The 24,837-nt window shown below is 33.1% G+C and overlaps 1 protein-coding gene across 3 annotated transcripts in view; it reads left to right on the forward strand.

Moving 5' to 3' along the window:
* The window catches only part of Scp2 (Sarcoplasmic calcium-binding protein 2), a 327,312-nt gene that overhangs the window by 221,522 nt on the left and 80,953 nt on the right, over window positions 1-24,837 (forward strand). For all 3 annotated transcript variants that reach the window (XM_089639749.1, XM_089639750.1, XM_089639752.1), the window contains one exon: window positions 3,458-3,577. In XM_089639749.1, coding sequence (XP_089495875.1) covers window positions 3,458-3,577 — 120 coding nt within the window. The remainder of the gene's footprint in view (window positions 1-3,457; window positions 3,578-24,837) is intronic.

Raw genomic sequence — 24,837 nt, forward strand, 5'->3', positions numbered from 1 at the left:
TATAAATAACTTAATTTTCCACACTATTCAATAAAATCATTACCGAAAATGGGTTCGTAAATAGGAGATTTTGAACTTTAAAGCAGTTTTCATATGCTATATACGTTATTTTTTCTGGGGTTATAAAAAGATTTATCTAAAAAATACTCGATTATTTCAAAGGCCAAAATGTATTCTACTCGCAGTATTTAATTAAAGCATCTGAAACATTTCTAAGCGACCAAATTTTCAAACCAAAAACACATGATTTTGCATTACTACGTATGGCATCGCCTTAAGTATCTAAATGAAAACCTTTATCATCATCATCATTGTACATGACAATCTATCTACAGATAATTTTTTTCCAATACTGAAACTGTAGGTATAAATCAAAAGTAGGTACGCGGTACTCGTACGCGTACGAGTAGACTTTTAGAGTTGCCTTAAAAATGTTTGACTGTACGAAAAACCGGGCATTGAAAACGTCCGGTAATGGAAATAGTGCAGTTTTTTTACTTGATGAATTTTCATTTGGGCGTGCAATATTTTTTAACCCTACTGGTATTTCAATGAAAGAACCCAAAAGGAGATAAAACATAAATAGTGTGGTCTCCATACAAACAAATTCATTTAAGACATATTGAACGTGTTCAGCACAAGTTTTTACGATTAATTAACTTACTACACATACCTATTCAACTTACAAACCACAAAATTCTCACGAAATACATTCCCTAGAGAATAGAAGAAAAATAAATGATTTAACTTTTTGTTATAAATTATTCATGCAAACTAGACTGTTGTTTGTTCACTGCAAATCAAGCAACCAGGCAAAATATAATATTATTCTGCAACAATAATTCCTTGTATAACTACGACACACTTGCACCAATTCGGAAAATGGGAAAAAAAATTCACCTCAAATATCGAAATATTTAATATATGTTATATATCAGTATTTAAGAGATGTAGGATTGATGTTTTTATGTAGCATAATATATTTATTAAGGAGAATCGCATGGGAGCGATTGCATATATTTTTATGTTCTTATTATTTTTCCCTTTTAAATTATGTATTATGAAAGTAAGTAACTATATTATTTTCAAGTCATCTGTAATTTAAAAACTGGTTTAAATTTTTTTCTTATTATACATTTATAAGCAAATTTATATCTACGGTGTGTTCATTTATACGTATTTTATTTTATTTTTTTTTGTCATATAAAATAAACTCTTGTAGTCGCTGTATCATGCAGTAAATCGTGTAAAATTAAATAAACCTTAGCAGTCTTACTTATAAAGATTCCCTAATACGCCGCTGCAGCGCTGGTATAGACATGCAGTGAGGAAGGCCGTATACTGCTCGGGTTTAAATATTTACTCATAATAATATTCATGCAAGATTTTTTTGGACTGGCACCACTTTGTTCCAATCCTCAAAAATACGGTCAATTTTGCATTTCACGTTTAGTTGCTAACTTCACGTTTCTTCAGATGATTTTCACGATTTCTTCATTTGCGATGTAATTGACCCGGTATGTTCTAAATTGCTTTGAAATTTCGCCAATTTAGTAATATGTTCCGTATTTGCTTTGGTAAATCGATATTTCGATTTAAAATATTCCTCTTGGCAGCACTATGCCAATGGGTATTACTGTTTTTTTGCATTTCTCACAGTAAAAAGTCCCTAATCCTGGGGGTCGGGCAGTTTAAAAATCTGTCATTAACTAATACTGCGGTATTACGGCTCGTATACGCAGTTCGATTATATGTAACGTTTTCTACTAACCCGTTCTTTTCCCTCCTTATTATCTATTATGAGTAAGATGGAAGGATTATAATATATTTTTAAAATTAAAGTCCCAATATAAGGTAGCAATGGGTTAAGAAACCTATATACAGTGAATAGCACTTAAGCCGTTGAGTCAGGATTTCTTGTTAGTTTTCAACATCGATTACATAATTCCTTTGTAAAAGGATACAGGTAATACCTATACGTAGTATTCACATTTATTGTACTTCGATGTGCTATTTTTCTATAATTTCAATTCAACTTAGCTAATATGGTTTCATTGTACCCCGCCTCAGAACAGAAATCTTCTAGTGAGGCGGGTTACTTTCATGTTTGTAATATTGATCATGTTATTACAATAAACGCCCGGGTTGCCGGCAATTAAATTGATTATTAACTATCCATTCTCTTTTTGAAATAAATAACCGATAATTATTGAGTGAAACAGACTGGTTTCCGAAAATATTCAGTTAGTTAATCATCTGAAATTATTTCGAAAACAGAATATTTATTTTCAGATTTTACTACACGGAAAGAACTTATAATTTATTAGAAATCTGGTCAATTTATTCGTTTTTCTGTTAAAAACGGGACTGTAGGCCTATAACGAATGAATTGACAAATTTCATAACTAACTATCAGTATAGATTGAATATGTTATGAGAAAGTCGGAATAGGTAGTCTTAAAAATTATAATATTTTCACATGTTGATCTCGTGTTCAAATATATTCTGAATGACTAATATTTGTCATATTTATAAGAGCATTTGAAAAAAAAACCGTATTCAATTTTCTCCATGTGCAGATTAAAAAATTTTTGAAGTCGGTGGATAACACATTGTACATATTTATTTACACTGGGTTTTTACAACATTTGAAAAAAATCAAGTCATAAAAACTCAGTTAATTGAAAAATAGGTACAACAATTACAAAAATCTACTCAGACATAGAATAAATTAATTTTCATACATTTAAATAAAGATTATCAAATAGATTATAAGAAGGAGACGCTTGAGGAAGACTTAGCATGATATCTATCATGACTCATAGAGAGATACATGAGAATGAGGCAAGGAGTGTATGAAGTGTGAGCCAGGACAGTGTCGAGCAACTTTCTATTAAATCTGAATCTTGCTATCAAGTGAGGATTTGAGCTTTCGCTACACCAACAACCTGCAATTTCGTGACAGTGAAGGAAAGATTCTCTAGACCTACGTACGCAACGAATGTTACTACATTCCCAGTACAACGTGCACACTTGTCCTACGCACGCAACGCAAATTTGAAACGTAGTATCGCGATATTCAATCGATTTTACGTCATAAATTCGTAACGTCTTATTAAATCTGCTATTTAGTAGTTTATTTTTCATCTTATCGATAAAACGAGTAGCAAAGGTCAGTAAACGTCACATAACATAACCTTAAAGGTCATATCAACTCGTTGGAAGGCCTTCCACCAATACCATATTTATTTCACATATCCCTGGATCTAGAAAGCGCAGATCGGCGTTGCGTGGAAGAAGTGTGTTTCTAAAGCATCCCTTTTCATATAAAATGTATGGAGTATGAGTTGTCATTACATTGGCTCAGTGAGCCCTTAAAGGGAAGCCTCTAGCGATCAAATATCAAACCAAAATAATAATAAAAGTGGTTTAATTTATCATAAACTCTTTTCCACAGAAAATCTGCAGCCTGCGAGGATGGTCTCAGGGCAATGCCAAGCACACGGAGACCTATGACACCATGATCAAGATCTGGGATGGACTGAGGCAGAGGGCTGACGCCAACAAGGATGGACAGGTTAGTCACACAGACTCCATATTACAGTATTACAGGCGTCCAGGACGTCACGTGTCGGTGTCCGCAGTTCTCCTTGCAACGCAATTCCTCAAGGAATGGAAGTGTTATTATGTTATTAATAAAAAAATCGTTAGATCTTAATCACCTTCAATATACCAGCTTGAACTACTCGATCGAAAATTATTTTTAATAATAACAACGATATCAGGACTGAGTCATTTAGATAATCACTTTTACCTAGATCGCATGCAATTGGCAATAGGTACTTTAGCGGAATTGTAGTTGTGCTCAAATGCACGGAATATAGTTACAAGATGGTAATAATAACATGCCTCAATAATAATAATAACTAAGGTCAGTCTTTTGCATGGGTTTTGAATAATTGATAATATCAAATTTTACTTCATGAATACTGTTTCACTAATTTAAATAAATATTTGTATAATTAGTCATAAAACCCAGCAAAAATAATTCATGGGGGCTAGAAAAATAACGCTGATTTATAAGGCTTTCATGTTATTAGTCGTAAAATAGGATTTAAAAAATTATTTGTGTAATTCTATTTACATAAATTAATCGGTTTTCTTGTATACCCATTCTTTCATTACAATTTGTTTCCGTTAAAATTGGTATTTACGAAGAAAACAAAATAAAAACAGTGGCGGTTAATCTCCGCATTCCCAATTTCTATCGGTTTAAAACATTTTTCTCTTTTAACACTTTAAGTTTTTAAGTTCCTAAAAAATATATGTTATTTTTGAAGATAATATTTATACATTTATAATGCCGAAACGGTAATTAAACGAAATCATATCGATAGAAAAAAATTGCAAAATTAACTCTGCAAATGATTAAAAACACGTTTCGTTATTTTATTTAATATGTTATAAGTATGAAAAATTCACAGTTTATCTTTAAATGCAACTTAAGGCGATGCACTACGTCATGTAATATTTTAAATTGAGCCGCTATCAATAACAACCCTTACGTAGATGGCGATAAAGTTTAAATTCCCGCTTAACACCATCCGTCTGTTTTGATTTATGCAAGAAAAAAACATGACCAAAAAGTGCATTTTTTTTATTTTGTGGATGTTCAGGAAAAAATATTTAATTTTTTTTCGATCATTTTATAAATAACTTAATTTGCCACATTATACAATAAAATGATAACCAAAAATGGGTTTGTAAGTAGGAGATTTTGAACTTTAAAGCAGTTTTCATAGGCTTTATACATAATTTTTTTCTGGGCTTATCAAAAGACTTATTATTTAAAAGAAAATACTCGATTATTTAAAAGGCCAAGATGTATTCTACTCGCAGTATTTAATTAAAGCATCTGAAACATTTCTAGGCGACCAAATTTTCAAACCAAAAACACATGATTTTGCATTACTACGTATGACATCGCCTTAAGCATTTGTCGAGAGATTTTTGCTATATTTCAAACGATTGCTTTATTACATATTTTCACAATTTTCGTTTTTATTAATATTAGCGCGCTCCCTCTAACATTCGTATTTACATATTTCCCTTTCAAACCATCTTTGAACGCTTACTACGGGATATTAACATAGCTGTTTACTTGGTTTAACAGCAATATATTTATAACAGATAATGAGACAGCATTATTATATTTTCACTATTATATTTGGCTCATTTCAATGGCGCCATCTTAGTGAAATATCACCTTCTCGATGGCGCTTTTCAAAGTAAAAAAATATCCCAAAACTGGAGACAAAGCCAACTGTCACTCTGTGTAAAAAGGCTCAGATTTGTGGCACAAAACGTCAAGAAAAGAATGAAGAAAACATTCATCTTAGAAGATAAAAGGCTTGAATATCTGAAAGAAAATTATATACATCGGCACATTTATTAAAATATCTAGGCTAGGTACTTAAATTATTTTTTTATTATAAACGCCAATTTTAGTGGCTTTTACGTGTTAATAGTAAAAATTACAAATTTATTTATTTATGTTACGCCTATTAAGCATTTTAAATATATATATAATAATATTTAAGAAATTATATTCGTAAATAGTGCAGGAAATGACTGCTTAAAACACATATAAAAATAAATATATTGTTGAATTTGATCCACACAGAATGTAGGCACAAAATATAAAAATAAAAAATATTTTTTTTCTTTCAGCCGACAAAATACTGTTAACGTGCAAAATACTGTAATACTGTCAATTTAAATAGCTTTATCAAAATATTCCCCTACTTGATGAAAAAAACTTCAATAAGTTATGCTTATATAATAAAATTGATGTACTAAATATATCAACAACATCGGGGTTTTTGTTTACTAGCTGTTGAATCCGTCGCATTAGAGTGTAATATTCGGACGTTGATATGGAATTGCTACAATAATATGGTAGGTACTGTATTGTAACTGACCAGCTTAGAGTATGAAAAGAAATTACGTATAATAAATCAGGGGTATCAAACATTGAATTAATGATTTTATACAAACATTTTATATAAATTAATGATTTTATACATTATTAAAACAGCACATATTTACTATACATAACTAAACTGTATATACTATATATATTATATTAGTAATCCTGCCATCAAAAGCAAATAGGCACCTTGGAATTTGCACATTTTTTAAATAGATCCATTTGATTGAAAAAGAAGATATTAAATATACATAAAACATAATAAGACACAAAAAAATAACGGTCACAACTACTTGGAATCGAACCCAGATTCTCTTGTCTTACCTTAGTCTTATCTTTTTCTTTTCTGTGTCTTGTTCTGTTTCATGTTTCGCTTATGTTTGTTAGTATCATATTTTCTTCAATGATATACATTGATGGGTCCCTAAACATCTAATTGAATTTCGAATTTGTTTTCGTGAATCAATGAATGCAAATCTTTTAAGTGGAAATTAACACACTTTATGACATCAGGTCGAGCTAAAACACAGTGGATTTACTCGTTGTCGATGACGATAACGATAAGATTCATATAACGTCATTAAAAACGATGAAATAAACAACCAACCTACATGACCTGTTTAACGTATTTTTTTGTCTAATCACTTTTCATGACTTAACACCACTTTTCAAATGATTGTTGAATTGTCATTTTGATTCATCCGGTCACCAAATGTCTTCTTTATTTTTCACCAAGTTTATTAGTAAGGCTGTACGTGTTTTAGAATTCGATTCAATCGGTTTAATGGAATCAACATATAGTAAACAACTTTATCTGATAAACATAAATAAGTTCGATAATATACTAAAGGAAAATGTAATGCAAATATATATCTTACAAAACAATGTTTTTCTGACCTGTTTTCGTGAATAACAAATATACCGTATTTCGTAATGAGTGGAATAACATTAGTACTTTTAAGAAGTTGTGTAGTTGAATGATGGATTATAAGATGAAACGACAATAGGAAAAAGATATTGTGAAAATTTTCTCTTTATAATAATAATAAGTATTTATTCCAGAATCTATGCAGGGGTAGTGCAATGCAATACATTCCATATTTGAAATAATAAACATAATTAGCGTTGGAAAAATAACAATAATACATGGGTGATTCCGATAGGCACAAAAAAGCGGAATTTAAGTGAAAAAAGAGAAAATATAAACACGAAAACGAGTGTGAGCAGCCGTTTATGGAGGATATTTTGACATCAGAGGGGACTCCATCCAGGCAACCATGGCAGTGATGATGTTGTTACTTGATTGGCGTAGTCTGCGCCATAAGCTTCCCATGTGATGGCGGAGAAGCGCTCTGAAAGGGTGTACTCGTCCCTCCAGGAACATTTCCGTGGAGCTGCAGTATCTCGGTAGGCGGAATAGTTGGCGATAAGCATTATTGTAAGAGACTTTAAGCTTATTCCATTGGGATGCAGTGTAATCCACCCACAGTGCTGACGTGTACAGCGAAGTGCAAAATGCGTTGAAAAATATATTTTTCACGTTTGTACTGCAAAAGTGAAAGTGCCTTGATAGCATACCTGCTCTAACGGATATCGCTCTTCTTTGCCTTTCCATATCCTCGATGTCTTTCAGGTCGTCTGTGATAATATGTCCCAGGTATTTGACGCTACGACTAACATCCATTTTCCTTCCATCTAGCCATACTGAAGGTGTTAGCATGTTTTCGTTTTTGAATTTGAAAACCATAACTATTGATTTGGACGTATTATATGCAAGGTTATTTATTTATTTATTTATTTATTGGTAAAGGTAAGAGACAAACAGCTTATAATATGACTTTTTGCAAAATCTTCACTTATTTGTAGTAGTTTCATTAGTGCGCTAAGTGACGGTGCTAGAAGAACCATATCATCTGCGTAATTAATATTGTTAACACATACTCCTTGAATATGCCACCCTGTTTTAGTGTTATTTTTATCTTTATAACATGAAGAATTTTCTTTTTTTTGCTAGTTCATTTTCAAACCCAAGATTAATACAATAGTTATTTAAACGAAGACCTTGCTTGTTAAAATAGATTAATCGGCTATTTTTTAAATCATATTATCATTTCAAAATTATACATTTTTTAATATCGGTGGTGTGTTTTTGTGTTTCAATGACGTCTATAACTAGAAATTACTTTGATTTTCAAAATTGAAACTGATTGTGGGACCGATTCTGGGAAACCATAAAGCAGGTTACAAAATATTTTATTGTTTTATAATTCCGTATTTTAAATGTGTATTTCTTTTGTTTAAATTTTTGACAGTTGTCATTTTTTTCTGATCATCTTCGAAATCGAAATGCAATCCATAGGAAAAAATATTTTTAATAAATTATTTCAGCTTCACAAATTCTACAAATATAATTTCCAGGGGTATGCGCTACTTTTAAATAATTACTTTTAATATTAGTTTGTAAATTGTAAGCAGTGAAGCGTCATTAGAATCGTATCTCGCTGCAAAAAAAATGCACTGTAAAAAGTCCTTACCACAAATTTAGCCACGAACTTCTCTGCGAAACAAAGTTTTCATTAGTTTGCTCGTTGGAACAAACACAGGTAGGTATTATATATTTGTCCGAACTGCAATTTTAAATTTAATTCGCTCTGCTTCCCAGAATCCAAGTTTATTGTGTTCCTGTGTTTATATATCTACGTTATCTGCCGCAGTCGAAGGGATAGTAAAACAAAAGTGGAAACCGAGCAGCCAGAGATATAGAGATATATGCAAGCTTAGTGCAGTCGTAGCTTTCTGACATTCTGACAGGTATTGACTAAGATTTAAATGGAAAGGGGTCGGCTTGGAATAAAGACTTAAACAAAGATTGAAATCTTTACTTTCAAAACTAAAAAAATGTATTTCTTAAATAAATTAACTTGATTATTTCACTAATACAACAGCTTCACCAGCAAATTTTAACTTATTTTTCGTAATCGATTTTTGCCGGAGGTCGTGTTTAACAAGTGGAGTAATTTTTTGGAAAATTTTTACATTTTGAAAATATCTTTTAAGAGATAGAAAGATAGATAGATGGACAGATATATAGATAGACAGATATATATATAGATAGATAGACAAATAGATAGATAGACGGATAGATAGACAGATAAATAGATATACAGATATATAGATAGATACATTGACAGATAGATATATAGATAGATTGATAGATAGATAGATAGATAGACAGATAGATAGATAGAGAGATAAATAGACAGATATATAGATAGACAGATAGATAGATAGATAGATAGACAGACAGATAGATAGACAAATATATAGATAGACAGATAGATATACAGATAGATAGATAGATAGACAGATAGATAGAGGAAGACATGGCACGACCAAGTGAATTAGATACTTGAGTCGGGCAATGTCAAGAGTCAGATTAATAGAAGAGTATGGATGAGACGATGTTTAGATGTTAGTTAACGTCTAATCGAACTTCCTAGTTCAAATCGAGCTGTTTACTATGATCGTTCTTTTAGTGTAACAGGCCCTCTCATCTGGAATAAACTTCCCTCAGCTCTTACTAATCTCCAGAATTTGGCTGAATTTAAACGGGCTTTAAAAACAAAATTATTTAAAAAATCTTACCATTTATAAATTTTAACATCTTTTCAATATTTTATAATAAGCCATATTCTAAAACTTCCGGTAATTGTTTGGTTTCGGTTGTCTCCTTATTGTACCTTTTTAAAGTGTCTGCTTAGAAAATTCTCATTTCTGAGCACAAACTGCCTCCTGTTTTATATTATGTTTTAGTTTAAATATTCGTGTTTTGTCCTGTCCTGCTGTTATTTTTATTCTAAGTTTTGTCATCACTTTGTATAAACAGTGTATTTAGTGTTATAATATTAGATCTGTATTGGGTAAGGCACACCGTAAGAATAATTTTAAGAACCACTAATACTGAATTACCATTTTTTTTAAGTTTGTTATACGAGTAGTTGAGCGCACTTGAAGTGAAATGACACTAAACTGCGCTGTATAAATGCCATGTTATTATTATTATTATTATGTATGGGAATGAGGCAAGAAGTATGTGCCAAGACCGAGTTGTTTGGCGGTCCGTCCTCTCTGCCTACCCCTGCAGTGAAACGGTGTTATGGTTAGTTAGTTGGTCAGATAAAAATATGAGATAAACGGCGAAATCTAGGTGGATTCATTGGCTTTAAGCCCCAGTAAGCAGTTTCATATGTTTCAATATTAATATTTTTAGGAATGGTATTAATTAAATAATATGGTAAATATATATGACACCAATCGCTTCAGTGGATGTCAAAGCGTTCTTCATTATAGGCGGCCTCTCTAAATGATGTAGTATTATAGGTTCATTAGATAGGATATTATTCGTATTAAATTTCCTTAGATATTTCCTTGAATGACAGGTGATAACTGTCTCAGAATACGACATATTAATGATCGTGAATGTTACAATAAGATTGATGTAACCGTTGTAGCAAATTTACATTTTAAATATTACCCTCCAGCCAAGAATAATGTTAAATTTGTTCAATTTTACGTGGCAGATTTTATGAGCACATGCAAATATACCAAATTCAGTAGGAAATATGAAAAATCCCATTTTCTACCGCATTTTTGTGTAAAAAATCGATTATTTCCAAACAAGACTTTATGATAATTTTTTTATGCGGTAACGATTGAGGAGTTCAATTAATCGTTTGTTAAATTCTTCGGCTGGCTAAGTCCTCCATCACAACACAAGCAACATTTTCCGCTTACTGTGGTGGTAGTAAGAGATTTTCAAATATTGTCAGGTTATTCGTAACCCGGGAATGTTTGTCTTTCTTTTAAAAATAAAAAAAATTAAAAAATGTTTTCTTTAGCATAAAAAACGTTATTGTATATGTTGTCGAAGTCACACCATTCTAAAACATTTTAAAGCAGCATATCTAGCTATTTTACGTGATGTGAAATATTTTTGCATAACGAACTTAAATTTGCTTTTAAAATTGGAACTGATTGATCAGAAACGGCGAAGATAAACACTGCATATTGCATAATTTGCAGTTCCTATTTTATCCTTCATTACTATAAAATTATAACATTCGTTAGATTTCTCCAATTTGTCAGCAAAAATTACTTGATGACAGACATTATAAAGAAAATTAACAATATATGTTTTTGAATAGCAATGTGGTTCGAAAATCTCACAATTATTAAATATACGCCAACTATACGTAAAAACACTACATAACTACATTTTGACCAAAAGAACAAATTTCAACCAACTCTTATTATCATTAATAGACCAGTTAGACAAGTGGAACAAAAAAACATAAAAACTCTGACAATAAACAAAAGCTTTGGATAAAGACACCAAAAATACCAGGCAATAGAAGCATTTAACAATATTTCAGTCGATACTAAAAAATGTGGAAAAAAAAAATCAGATGCTAAATTGAGAGATGGACTAAAGAAGGACCGGTCGGTGGCTGAGTTGACATCACGTTTGAGTCCCACCCAGGCGGAGTGTGTTCAATTCCTCGGTCCTTAATAACAACACAGGCAACATGTTCTGCTTACTGTGGTGGTAGTGGGAGATTTTCAAATAGTGTCAGTTTATTTGTAACCTGGGAATGTTAGAAAAAAATTAAATAAAAAAGAACAAAACAGTCAATGTTAAAAAAATAATAATTTATTACATACGTAAAAGAATAAAACAATTATACCCATTTAATACACAATACATATACAGGGTGTTAAGGGACATACTCGACTTACTTTAAACTGGTGACTCCTGACATTGTTTTGTGACCTATTTATACAACAAAACCTCATAATATTTACCATTTATTTTTTAATTACCTCTTTTATTATTATATTTATTTTATTTCTTCACAGTTTTATTTTGCTTTATTTAAATTTTTACTTGATCTTATAATTTCATTAAATTTGATTAAATTGCAAAATGGAGACCTCAACACGGGTAAAGGCTTATTCCCACACGGAGAAAACTTACTAATTATTGGTAATTTATTAAGAATCTCTTTTCATTATTCGTAATATGTCTGAAAACAGGATTGCAGGCCTCAAAAGAATGAATTGACAGGTTTCCTAATAAACTTTCAATAAAAAACGAATGTGTTATCGCGACGTCGGAACACATGTTCATAAAAATATAAAATTTCATAATTGTATATTATCAAGAGAAACGCAGGTGCATGAACACGTGTTACGATATATTATGAATGTTCTAAAAGTTTATTAGGAAAAGGCCTGCAATCCCGTTTTTAACACGATTTAAAAAATCAATAATACCTATTTTTCTGCGTACAGTAATACCCATATTATCATATAATGTTTAATAATACATAATATTATTGCATCAATTAAAAATATTTATTTTTTAAATCCTATTATTTGTTTACGGGTGTGTACTAGTATTACTAAAACTTTGGTCGTAATTAGGACCCACATATATTAGGGCCACTAGGGCCACTAGGGCAACTAGGGCATTAAATCAATACTAGATATAATAGTCTAAACACGGGCTTTAATGATCTTGCATTTTACTGGACTTTATCCACAAATATAATGACACTTTTTACTATGGTACGTGTTGTTACAGTCGCAACGTATTTACGCCCGCATCAACTCGTAAAACAATAATACCTATTCCGTAAAACCTAACTAAAGCATATTATTGTTTTATTGTTACACTGGCATTAATACCCGGCTTTGCCCGTGTAATTTTTCAAGCAAAAACCATAGCCCTCGACCATAAGTGATGTTTTTAATTGACTAATTTGCATCTGCCAGCACGTAAATGTTATTTCATAAAAGTTACCCTGTAAAAATTTGCAGTGGTTTATTATGGGTGTTTTGAATTCTCAACTGATGGCTGATATAAAAATTGCAATAATATTCATAATTGGAACCCTTTTTTATAGCTTAAAAATCATATCAAGGGACCTTAAAAATAAGAATTAAGTGGAATTTTAATTACATGCAGAAAATTATGCAAAAATTTTACTGAGACAATTACACGATAAAACATTAATTTTTTCCTTACATATTGAGCGATTGCCTTTGTCAATTGTTCGATTGTTGAACAATTTATTTTTCTTACAACTAATTGTCTATTTTTTTAAATCATAATTCAACAATAATTGAGAATAATTCTACTTGTAGATACTTACCTACCTACTAACTGAATATTTTTTGTTTACTAAGATTGAATACATAGGCTTTTAGAGAAAGACAAACTCACTTTGATTGATTATGAATATATAATCTAGTTGTTATTATTAACGGAAACTTCAAAGGAGCATAGCTGGTAATAAAAGCAAAACAATGATTTGAAAATAGTACCATTGACTCTGAAATTCACAGCAGAACATTATATTAGAAACATGTCGAATTCTTACACACCTTGTTAAAGTACGTCTCTCCTGTCTTCTTCTTCATCTCTTTCCCCTTCCAACTCCCGAAACCCCAACTGGAGATGTCATAGTCTCAATGTCTTCGATCAGATGAAACTCTTCTACTGTATTCCCAATATTGGAATGTTTTTTTTTCCAGTTGAACATACAAAACTATATGTTTGGTACAATGAATTGTTTTGTTAATTTTTCTTGCCGCTTGAAGAAAAAGCTTGTTTATTATTTTTGTATTCTATTAATAAAGGTACATTTCATAAAAATGTAATGATTAATCAAAAAATACTAAAACTCATTTGAAAGAAACGCTGCGTTTCAAAATCATTTAAATAAAGCGGTATCGCCTTTTGATCGAGAAATTGCAAATAATGGCCGATAAAGTTTATTATGATGTTGGTCTTAGTCATAATCGAAACATTGTCATTAATAAACAATTCAAATGCATGACATAGTTATCACATGAGTAAAATTAGTATCGTGATTCATCAGGGTCATTATGCGCTGTGTCGTATCTACCTACAACGTGGGTTCCTTCAAGGCACGCATTTGATCCTTCCTCTAGTCAAAAAGACCGCACAGTCCACACAGCATCCCCAAAGATCCCCAAAACCTCCTGTGTGGAGTAAAAAAATGTCAAATCTGGAATCTTCTGACTTATCAATTCAATACTGTTTGCACTAAATCATTGCGCTGCTTCTAAATTTGTAAAATCTACCAGGGAAGCATGAAACGGTGGGTATAATAATTTGTTACGCATAAAAATGTTCTGCTCTCAATACCGCAGTTATGGAGTGGCCGCAGCCTCCTAAGGCCTTGACTGGTAATAAGGCTCTATATATTACTTTGAAATTCGTGCCTCTTAGAACCTCTGAGCCCCTGGGGATTTCGGCGGTCCTTCCTGAGAACCTACGCGCATGTTTAAATGGGCACACAGTTCATGAAATCTACCCAATTACTTATTCAGCAAAGTCTAGTGAACCTGAGAGAACCTACTCAACATACTGGGCATAAGGTCGTATTTCAATTGTCACTAACAAATTATGAAGCAAGTTCGCCCATTTTTTGCCTACAAAGTTTAGCAAACGAATTTACAAGTTATATCGATTTTTTTGGCATGACTTATTCATGCTCAAAACGCACCCAAACAATATTTTCATGTAAAAATATTATGTCATCATTTTGGATTATCTTTTTTTATCAAATTGTAATAGAAAAAAATGTAGATTGTAACTTTAATTTATTTCTAACATTTGTATAAAACCGTAACCATTTCATGTACCTAACGTAAAAGCCTAGTGAGAATATTAAAAAAAAGTCGTTTGTATTTAATTTATTTCATTTTAGTAAGTGCAATGCTAGTAGCCGAGTTGACATATGCGTTGAGTTCTCACCCAGGCGACGCCCAGAATTGGCCATTATAAGTACAGAGATTACACCTATTTAAAATACACCTCTTGGAATTACACAAGTCAAAAAAACCTAAGCTGATCTAAACTAATTATAATATTTTGTTTTTGGGGTATTACGCCGTGTTGCGTTACCTCATTTAGCCACCGTTTCGGACAGCATTACAGTATCTATCTCCAGAGGAAACTTTGGTTTTTCAGTAAGTTTTGTATTTTTGTCATGGTTCCGAATGATGGACACAATAATGCTGTCAACACAGCATAATACCTAAATAAAAAAATAATAATAATCATGGCTATACTGAGAGTATCTTCCACTCACAAGTGCCGCAAATATACTACATATTATTTTAAATGAGTAAATTGTGAACACAAATTAATTAAATAAAATTTAAAACGCGCGGCCTCCGGCTTGCTAGTCGAGAGCCTTACCCCTCAAACACTCATACACCTTTTATATACGCTGATACACCTTTTTTATATATTTCATCTCTTAGCATACACATAAATATTAAGCCATATTTCCGCATATTCCATGGAAATTTTCTGAAGAAAAGAAAATAATTCCACACCAAAATGTAGCTCAGTTGAAAATTTTGCACTCAAGTTTCCCCAGTGACCAATGCGAACTTTCCTGTGTTTATTTCTTTGCATGGCTTTCTTTGACTGAATATATCGGAGGCGATAAAGTTACCGAAGGGCCTTACAAACCGCACTTGAAATTCATTAATCAAGATTTTATATACCTTTCTACGGTAGAGGCTTCGTAGATTAGAAGGTTTTTAAAGGTGTGGATACGTCCAGGTTCTTGTATATCGTTAATTTAATTCATTACTGCGAAGTGAGATTAATTAGTATCGATATTTGAAGTGTTGTTATTTGGTTGTAGTTGCGATACCGCCCAACAGATCTCGGTAGAGTGTGTAGATCTAAGTTATTACTAATCATTTATTGTAGTTTTGAGGGTTTTTTCATAGATGGCGGTACTTGCACCATCTGACAGAGATAACATGTCGGTTGTACCCGAATGGTTCCGAGTGAAACTGACGTTAGCCGATTCCTAGGTAGGGAGCTCACTTCCAACAGCGTCCGCGTTAAAAAGAATATACCCTTTGATAGATAATAAAGTAATCGTAATCTTTGATGAACTAAAGCGTTTATTGAATACCCCCGATTTAAAGTGTATTTCATACCAAGAAGATTATTATACAGTACCCGAATACATTACAATATCTAAGTTTTTGATTTCATAGAGCTAATTTGTTGTTTTAATAAGATGAGAATTGTAACTTTAAAAAAAAAATTATGTTTGGTCTGTAATATAAGTTGTGGGCCTGAATCACTGAATTGATAATACACACTGGACATTTCTTCCATTTGCATTTGAATGGAAATCATCGTCGACGTTGACTTAATATCATTTGGTTCTAGCCCACTCAGCACGCACTTTGTCTCTTTTATAATTGTCTGACATCGTATTTCACTATCTCATTTGAATTTCATAATGATGTAACACAGTTCTGTATTTGAAATTTAAGAACTTTGAATGACGAAACACGCCCTTATCGCAATTCTAAGTAAATTTTACATGATTAATTGCTTAAATTGTGTTAATTAAAAATTTAATTTTTATCGTTGGGAGCTATTGGGACTCATGTGTGGTGTTCAAATAATGGAAAAAAGGCGCGCTTGGGTTGATTTTTCACAAAAACGACAGTGTACAAGTCATCCAAATATTATTATTATGATTGTGTGTATTTTAAATGTTTGCAAAAACCTAACCTAACTATGCCACAGAGCTTGTAATTTAATGCTTAAACTTATATGATTGTCAGAAACAGTATAATCTATTCATATTTTTATGTTTATTACTTATATACTTTTATTTTAACTATAAGATAATAAAATTTATTAAAAAAAAATATATTTTTTATTTAATAAATATTTAGATTATGCAGTACATTTTCTTTTGACTATCACACTAGGCTAATGCCCGTGTTGTGGTAGTCATAGTCAAGTAAATATAATATATAATTTGTCGTTCGAAAAAAAAATATCTCGCATAACGACCCAAAATACTTTTTACAACGATGACAATCGGGATGTCTTCAGGAAGAGCCAATTCGAAACTCAATTAATATTTCAAAACATTTCTACTGCTAATTCATTCCATTCAAGTTTGTTAATATTTTACAACGGAATGCGTTTATTTCACACCGTTAAAACTTTTATCTGAATATTGTAATTACTCATCTTTCAAGGTTTGCATTTTAAATATAAATTTATGACCCTTTACCATATTCAGCCTACATATATGTGTGTGCTCACAAAACTCGAAAAGTAATGGGAACCGAAATTGCTGAAAATTTCAAAGTTTGTTCTTATTAGTGCTAGGAGTATTTTGAGAGTGATTTGAAGTGGTATAAGAAGTCGGGGATGCCCGAAGAATACTAACGCAACATGCATACGCTCTGCAACGGAATAAGAAACGGACTTGAATTAAATAATAATAATGATAATGTTTATTTCAGCTGGACAGAGCGGTGTGTGCAATGCTCTACCTGCCATAAAAGTTTCATTTTAAGTTAATACATACATAAAAAGAAAATCAATAAAGAAATAAATAAAAATAATAAAAAAATGAATACATTGATGAGCATATTAGGACTTTATGGTGGCTTGAGTGAAATTCTCCATCTCTGGTGTAGAGGCGCTCCCTGCCACTGGGCAACGGCCTGGACAAGACTGTTGTCCGATCTCTGGTAGCGCTGACTCGTCCCGGCTATTCTGTGGCGCATTAAAGCAGCGAACCCAAGCACCCTTCCATCGGTGAACATCTGTGAGGCGCTGCATCGCCAGGGGAGGCCAAATAGGGCTCTGTATGCATGGTTGTACTGTACTCGGAGTTTGTTCATGACGCCTTGTGTGTATGTCGTCCATAGCTCGCTAGTGTAGAAGTTCATAGAATATGTGCTTCTACACTAGCGTGCTATGGACGACATACACAAAGAGGAGAAGAGAAGACGAAGCAATGTATTTTTTTAACAGTAACGTTGTGATATACAGAAGTGAATGGTGGAAGAAATCGGAGATTCCAGATACATTTTTTCACATCAGCTACACACAGGAGGCACTGAGGAAAAAACTTTCCATCATGGCCTGATACTGTGTGAATGGTCTTCTTAGGGAAACGAAAGAGAGTCTGGGAAAGAAAAGGAAATGTATGAGGGGTGGGTAGAATTCTGGGAGTAAATGTTTCCAGGAGTGACGGAGATACGAATCCATCCCTCCCACTGCAGTGTAAAGCGATGGGTCCAAAGATTCCGGCTAGAGAGGTCCACCAGTCTCTCCCGATCCGATCCGCCACACAGTAGGTGGGCAAACACGTCCACCGCTTAGACCTAGACAAACCTCACCCCATGAACCCAAGCACCCCTGCTAAGCAACCAAACGTAGCGAACCACTAGGGGTGACCTATGGCAGGACTGTTGGTTATGCAACAAATAGTTCCCGGGGTACCCATAACCGCCTAACAAATTGAAAAATGCAATAGCGAAACATTACGGCGTCCAATCCAATGGTGTAATTTATTTATTTTCAGTATTTTACCAGGAAATAATTGAACAAAACTCAAAATAGCTTTTATTAGCGAAGACGCGAACCCACTTTTCCAAAATTGAAAAATTTTATAGGCTGTCAAAATAACGTCTAAATAAACATCGTTGGATGTGTTTAACAGCGTTTTAATATCCTCCAGTTTCCTACTATATCGTTCCTATTGACTTTTATTATATTTTGATTGTACTTTTTGGGATATCCGAACATCAAATATTTGTTTCAATTTATGTTGTATATAACTTTGCTTTATGTTAACATTATACAGTTCATAAGGTAGCAGGTTGTTTGGCTTATTATACGGATAAAAGAAACAATTCAAGTTGTTTTATGTTCAAGGGAAAAACGCTGTACAATAAACTTAAAGGCCAGCATTTACAACTGTTTTGTAAATATCAGACGCAATCTGCCGTTGACGGGGAAATTAAAGATAGTATTGTGTAATTTGTAAGTCGGTGAATAAACATCTTTTTTCTGTTGAATAATAAGTTAGTTTGGCATGAAAAGGCATTTAATATTACTTACAAGGTCATGAAGGTAAAGGTATTGATAATTAGACCAAGAATAGAACTGTTGCTATTTTGAATTTGTGTTATTTCACAATTGTACTTGTGGCACGTTCCAGAGCAGAGGATATTCTCAGTATCACCCTTGTGTAAGACCACCATTCAGAATTGAAACGTTGCTTGAAATGGCTTTAGCCGTATTTGGTGACCAGATCTGAATAGCCAGATACTCCCCCACCTTCTTCTTCTCCATCTCCTTACCCTCCTCCGTTACCTTCAGCCTCACAATATACCGCAATTGGGGATGCCATAGTCTCACTGGCTCCAGACGGTTGGGAGCAGTTGGGACTCTTTTGCGGTATTCACATAAAAAAAGAGAGGGGATCGAGATAACATGTTCATTGTTCAAGTTTTTAGCAAAGGTGAATTAAAGGTGTGGTTGTCATTTAATGAAAGAATGGAGTTAAAATATACAGTTTGGACTAAATACAAAATTGACTAAACCACGGTTTATGAAACAGTTCAGCCGGAAGTTTAATTTACTAAATAGATAAATATAGTAGGAACAGTCATCTGCAGTAGTTTGTATGTAGATTTTACAAAATGAAAGACCGCAAGCTCATATTTTGTAGCAAATCTCCCTCTGTATAAATGTCATCACAATAAGAGGAAAGCAGGCAATGTCTGTGCCTCGAGATAAGATGAAACTTGGCTCTTCCTCCGTTACTTCCTCGTTCCTCTCCATGCAGATGTTCAAATGTCTCTTCTACGTTCTACCTCACTGTCTCTAACTAGTTTCTACACTTTACGTTCTGGCTACAATCCACCGTACATAGTGCATAATCTCTTAGCTTCACAGACCCGCCATTTGAACATATTCGCCAGATGAAACTAGCATTACTTCGGTAAAACTACTAAAAGACATAAAAACCAGATAGAATATTCTTCTGCTTGTTCTTCACGGTGAAACAGTGTCAGGGGGAAAGTACTTGTAGTAAGTGGATCTTGCATTTTGCTTCGCAATTATTTCTCTGGCTTATGAGTTAAAATTTGCATTCAAGGTGGATTTTGAAAACGTTTATCTTTTAAACTACATAATGGGCTCATTCGGAAACTTTCTAACTCTGTGATGTTTTGAACATCCACATAAATAAACGATAAATAATAAACGAACGTGCTCAAAAAAAATTTTGTTTGGGCTAACAGATGGGATTTGTTGACAGGCGGGCTAGAAGTGCCATGTTCCCACGGGAAAGGAGAGATCGGAGAGACAGTCGAGTCTTGAATTTAGATACGTTGACAGCTCCAAGAAATCAATACAAGTCAGAAGTGATATGTGAAATTACAGTTAATTTTAAAGATAAAGATTATTGATCCGGTGTTTGTGTGAAGTGAAAGTGTGTTAGATTAAACGTGATTTCGTAAATATGTAGTTCAAACTAAGTGACTTGTCTTAAAAACATGGAAATGATAAAAATAATGATTGCGTTTTTAAAACAGAGTGAACATATAAAGGCAGGAAGTGTTTAATCGGGCTAGGTTATTGATTTGGCGAGATGGCATTCTATCCACGGAGACCGAAAACCAGAGAATCAAATAGATTATTAACTGTGGGTTCGAATCCTGACAGATTAGGGAGGTACAATTTTATTTACAGGAATATTTAATTACCCTTTTATAAGCGTAGGGAGGAGGTCGAAAATTAAAGTGATTTAGCTATATAGTGTAACCAGGTAAGCTTCACGCTGAGAATGAGAGGTGACTAACTGGGTGAGTTTTTTATATTATTTATTAAATTCCAGAGGACCCCTCTTAAAAGACGGATACAACCGAGGTACAGGAACTAAGTTTACGACACCTGCCGCCCAAATAATGTTATCATTAAAAGGAATACCCTAGACGGATTGTCAATCAGCTGTGAGTGAGAGACAGGCCAATGACCTTTTCATATATAGGCCGAGAGGCGCGGTGTACAGTCAGTCAAAGGGGAAGTTTTGCTAGCGTATGCCGTCCCAAATTGAAAGCGATCGGATGCAACCAGACGGAACAAAATGAAAACTTTTCTTCTGTTATTTGACTTTCTAATTTAATACTTTTCATCTATTGTTTGACTTTCTAAGTTACGAATTGGGATGCACAAAAACAAATCTAAAGTCAAAAGAGGGAGACGGTAATCTCCGAAATAAAACTACCAACCGAACAACTTTTCTCAACAGGTACCTTTCGAGAGGTAGGCAGCCTCTTTAAATTAAATGCAAAAATCAAACCAATTATCCGTTTATACCTACCTGAGAGGATAGGTATTCAGTAGGAGTTACCCATACCTAATACACGAGGATGCTAGTAACCTCATAAAATAATTACTAGAACCAAATATTAAAATACAGACAGTCCTCATCCTAAATTTGGCATTTCGAGTAGACCTTACATATATCTCACATGATAATTGGCTGAATGGGTAGGCACACAACCTATCGTTAAAAAGCAGGCTAAATGTCGACAAGATCGTCGTGTGTTATCTATGTATTGACCTAGAAAGGGATGTAAATCCCCGACGGCGTGGGAGTTACAACGTTTTCTAGAGGTGGCACGTAACTTAGGACCTTGCGTGTCACATTTTCGCGACTAGATTCGTGACAAGGGATGTCATGGTTTTCCCCTTCTACACTCAGTAAAGTAGATTTTCCTGGAGGTGTATGAGATTGGGGCAATTCTGAAATTGGTGATGAGACCTGGTTTTCTTTATTCTGGCGTGACGGTTGCCGATTTGGAACAAGGGGAGACCCGGCCGGTTGTGATATCCAGACACGCAGATATCGATCGCCTTGCTCAAATTATCATCCATCAGTTTTGTTTGGTAAGAGGAGGAGTCAATCTTAGCTTGAAAAAAATTCATTTCCTTTCCTCTCCCTCCCCTCCTAAAATATATACATGGATGGCGCCGACAACTAACACCATAAATTTATCGTATGTATATCACATATATAAAATCTAACACTTTATTATACTCACATTACCCTATGACAGGTAGAATCACGTAGCTAGTTTGAAGAGCAGGCGACTTCAGAAAAATAAGGTTTGTGAAATGGTTTTAAAACACAGCGATAATGGATTCAATTCACTCTATCTCAAAAGAACCAAGGGATACCACACATACATAGATAACTAGGTTTCTAATCCGAGAAACAAAAAACCAACACAACGTTCGGTGAAGCCTTTTTATACTGAACCGTCACGTGAAATGAGTACGTTCAAGGTCGTACGTCACGTGGACAAACTAGGATGTACACACTTGAAGGGGTGTGTAATAAAGAGAGGAGCAAAGGCTTGTAGAGACGGCAGGGGAGGAATTTTCCATCCCTGCGAACACATATGCAAAGCCTTATGGAAAAGTTACCTATGGGACTTAAAGGAAAAATTATCGTAGAAAGAAGAGAAGGAAAAGTTTGAAAAAGAAAGGGCAGATCATTACAACTCTCATTAAACTTTATTAAATATATGAATCTTTCCTACTACCATAATAATAAGTGATAAATGTTTATGGAGCAATGATGGAGGATTTGGCTAATCGGCCATCTAACATCCAACTGATTTGATTGAAAACTTATTATTTTTTATTGTATTTACACTAAATTGTTACAGAATCATAAATTGTTAGCAAAAGTAATTCTTAGTTCAGATTTCTAATCGCAATATCGACGATAATCCATTCTTAAGTTTTGTGTATTTTAACAATTTTCAGTTATTTTATCCTACAAAATTTTTAGGCGGAGTTATTATTAGATTATGTTAGATTTCTAAGCTATAGATAAATTTTCATGCTTTTAACGTGAAATTAACACATATATGGCATAATTTATATTTATGTCTACATCAATACAATACAACAATATTACCACAATAACACCGCAATATCACCACAATACCACAACAATATGACCACAATATCACCAAAATCAAACCAAAAAATCAACTTAAAATTACCACAAAAACACCCTAACATCACCACGATTTCACCACAATAACACCGCTATACCACCGAAATATGACCACAATGTCACCAAAACAACACCTTAATAATACCATAATTTCGCCAAAATAACACCGAAATATCACCACAATTTCACCACGATATATATACAATACTACCAAAATATGACCACAATATCACCAATATATCACCACAATATTAGGACAATGTCACTTCAATATCGACACAATATAACAATAAAATGACCACAATATTACCACGATATCGTCACAATATCACTACAATACGACCTAAATTTGACCACAATATCACCAAATTGTCACCACCGACAATATCACCACAATATCGATACAATATCACCACAACATGACCACAATATCGTTACAATATCACCGCAATATGACCACGTTATTACTATAAGTAGCACCAAGTAATATTTTATTGCATTTAGGGTGCATCCGATTGGGTGCTAACGTTAAAGATTTAAAAAATGGCCTTACAGCGGTTTAAATAATTAATAATAACCACGCCATTCCTTTTAATTATCAAATTACCACCATAATACAATTACCATAAAAATAATAAATATCACTACAGTACCACTAATTCCAGTGGTGGTTTAACATTAATGGACAAAGTAGACAACGAGACTTCCCGGAACATTACATAATTTATGAAAAGCGTATATAATAATGCTTCTAAGCTTCAAAGAGAATGAATTAGGTAGCAAGTACCAAGTGGTAGTGAATACCGTTCTATATTACGAGTACAATGTAAGGCGTACAAAGGAAAACATTCCCCTGGATATTAGTTATTTATACACTAGCAACCAACCGTTTCTACGAGATCTTAGAAAAAAATCATTTTTCAACTGCTTTATGCGTCGTAATTTTTGTAAAATATTTAAAAAAAAAGGTTTTAAAAAAAAACAAAAAAAAAATTCTTCGCATTTTTTATTTCTTTTATGCATTATGTATGTATGTAATATGTATGTCTGCACTTTAACCAATATTTTAATTTCAAAATTGAATAAGGAGATAATAACCTATTATATTTTTAATGATAAACTAATATTCATAGGTGACCGGATAAATCATCAAAATGATAATTCATCACATCTTTAAAAAGTTATATAAAGTCATGGAGAGTGATGAAACAAAAACTTTATTAACTGGGTTAAGTAGGTTAGGTTAGGTTAGGAAAAAAAATCATCGTTTTTATTGACTTTATATCACTTTTTAAAGGTGTATTGAATAGTCACTGTGTTGAGTTAGCATGGAACCATGTTCATAAGATAAGGTTTTTTATGCATAGCACAAAGGATAACAACTAACAATTGAAATATTTGGCGTGGTGGGAATAAGCCGACGTAGCTCAGTGGTCCACAGCGCCTGACTGGACATCAGAAGGTGCGGGGTCAATTTCCGTCGGCGGCATTTATTATTACTCGGGAGATTTTTAAAAATTGTATGAATATTTCAGGCGACTAATTATTACTTATAATAATTTGTTTAACCAATAAACCTAACAAACATGAAACAGAACAAGACACAAAAAATAAAAAAGATGGCTGCTGTAATTTTAAATTCGTTGGTGTTCAAAAGTTATTACAGTAAAATTAAATATTTTAATTCTTATTTACTGATATTTCAGAAAAACTGAAGATATAATCATTAATCACGTATGGATTTTTGCTCGCATTTTTCCAGCATACCGAAAATTTTGAATAGCTGTACTTATAAATGAAAAATTGAAATTGGAAAGCGTGAAGGGTTAGCCAGAGAGAAACTTTCCACGAAATGGAAAACCTTTTTAGTTGGCCAATCAATCTATTTAATAGGATGTGGTGCGGAACGAACCAACATCTGGTGCCATC

Source organism: Hesperophylax consimilis, chromosome 14 (assembly GCF_061612785.1).
Source record: "Hesperophylax consimilis isolate HC1 chromosome 14, BYU_Hcon_1.0, whole genome shotgun sequence".
Classification (NCBI taxonomy): domain Eukaryota; kingdom Metazoa; phylum Arthropoda; class Insecta; order Trichoptera; family Limnephilidae; genus Hesperophylax; species Hesperophylax consimilis.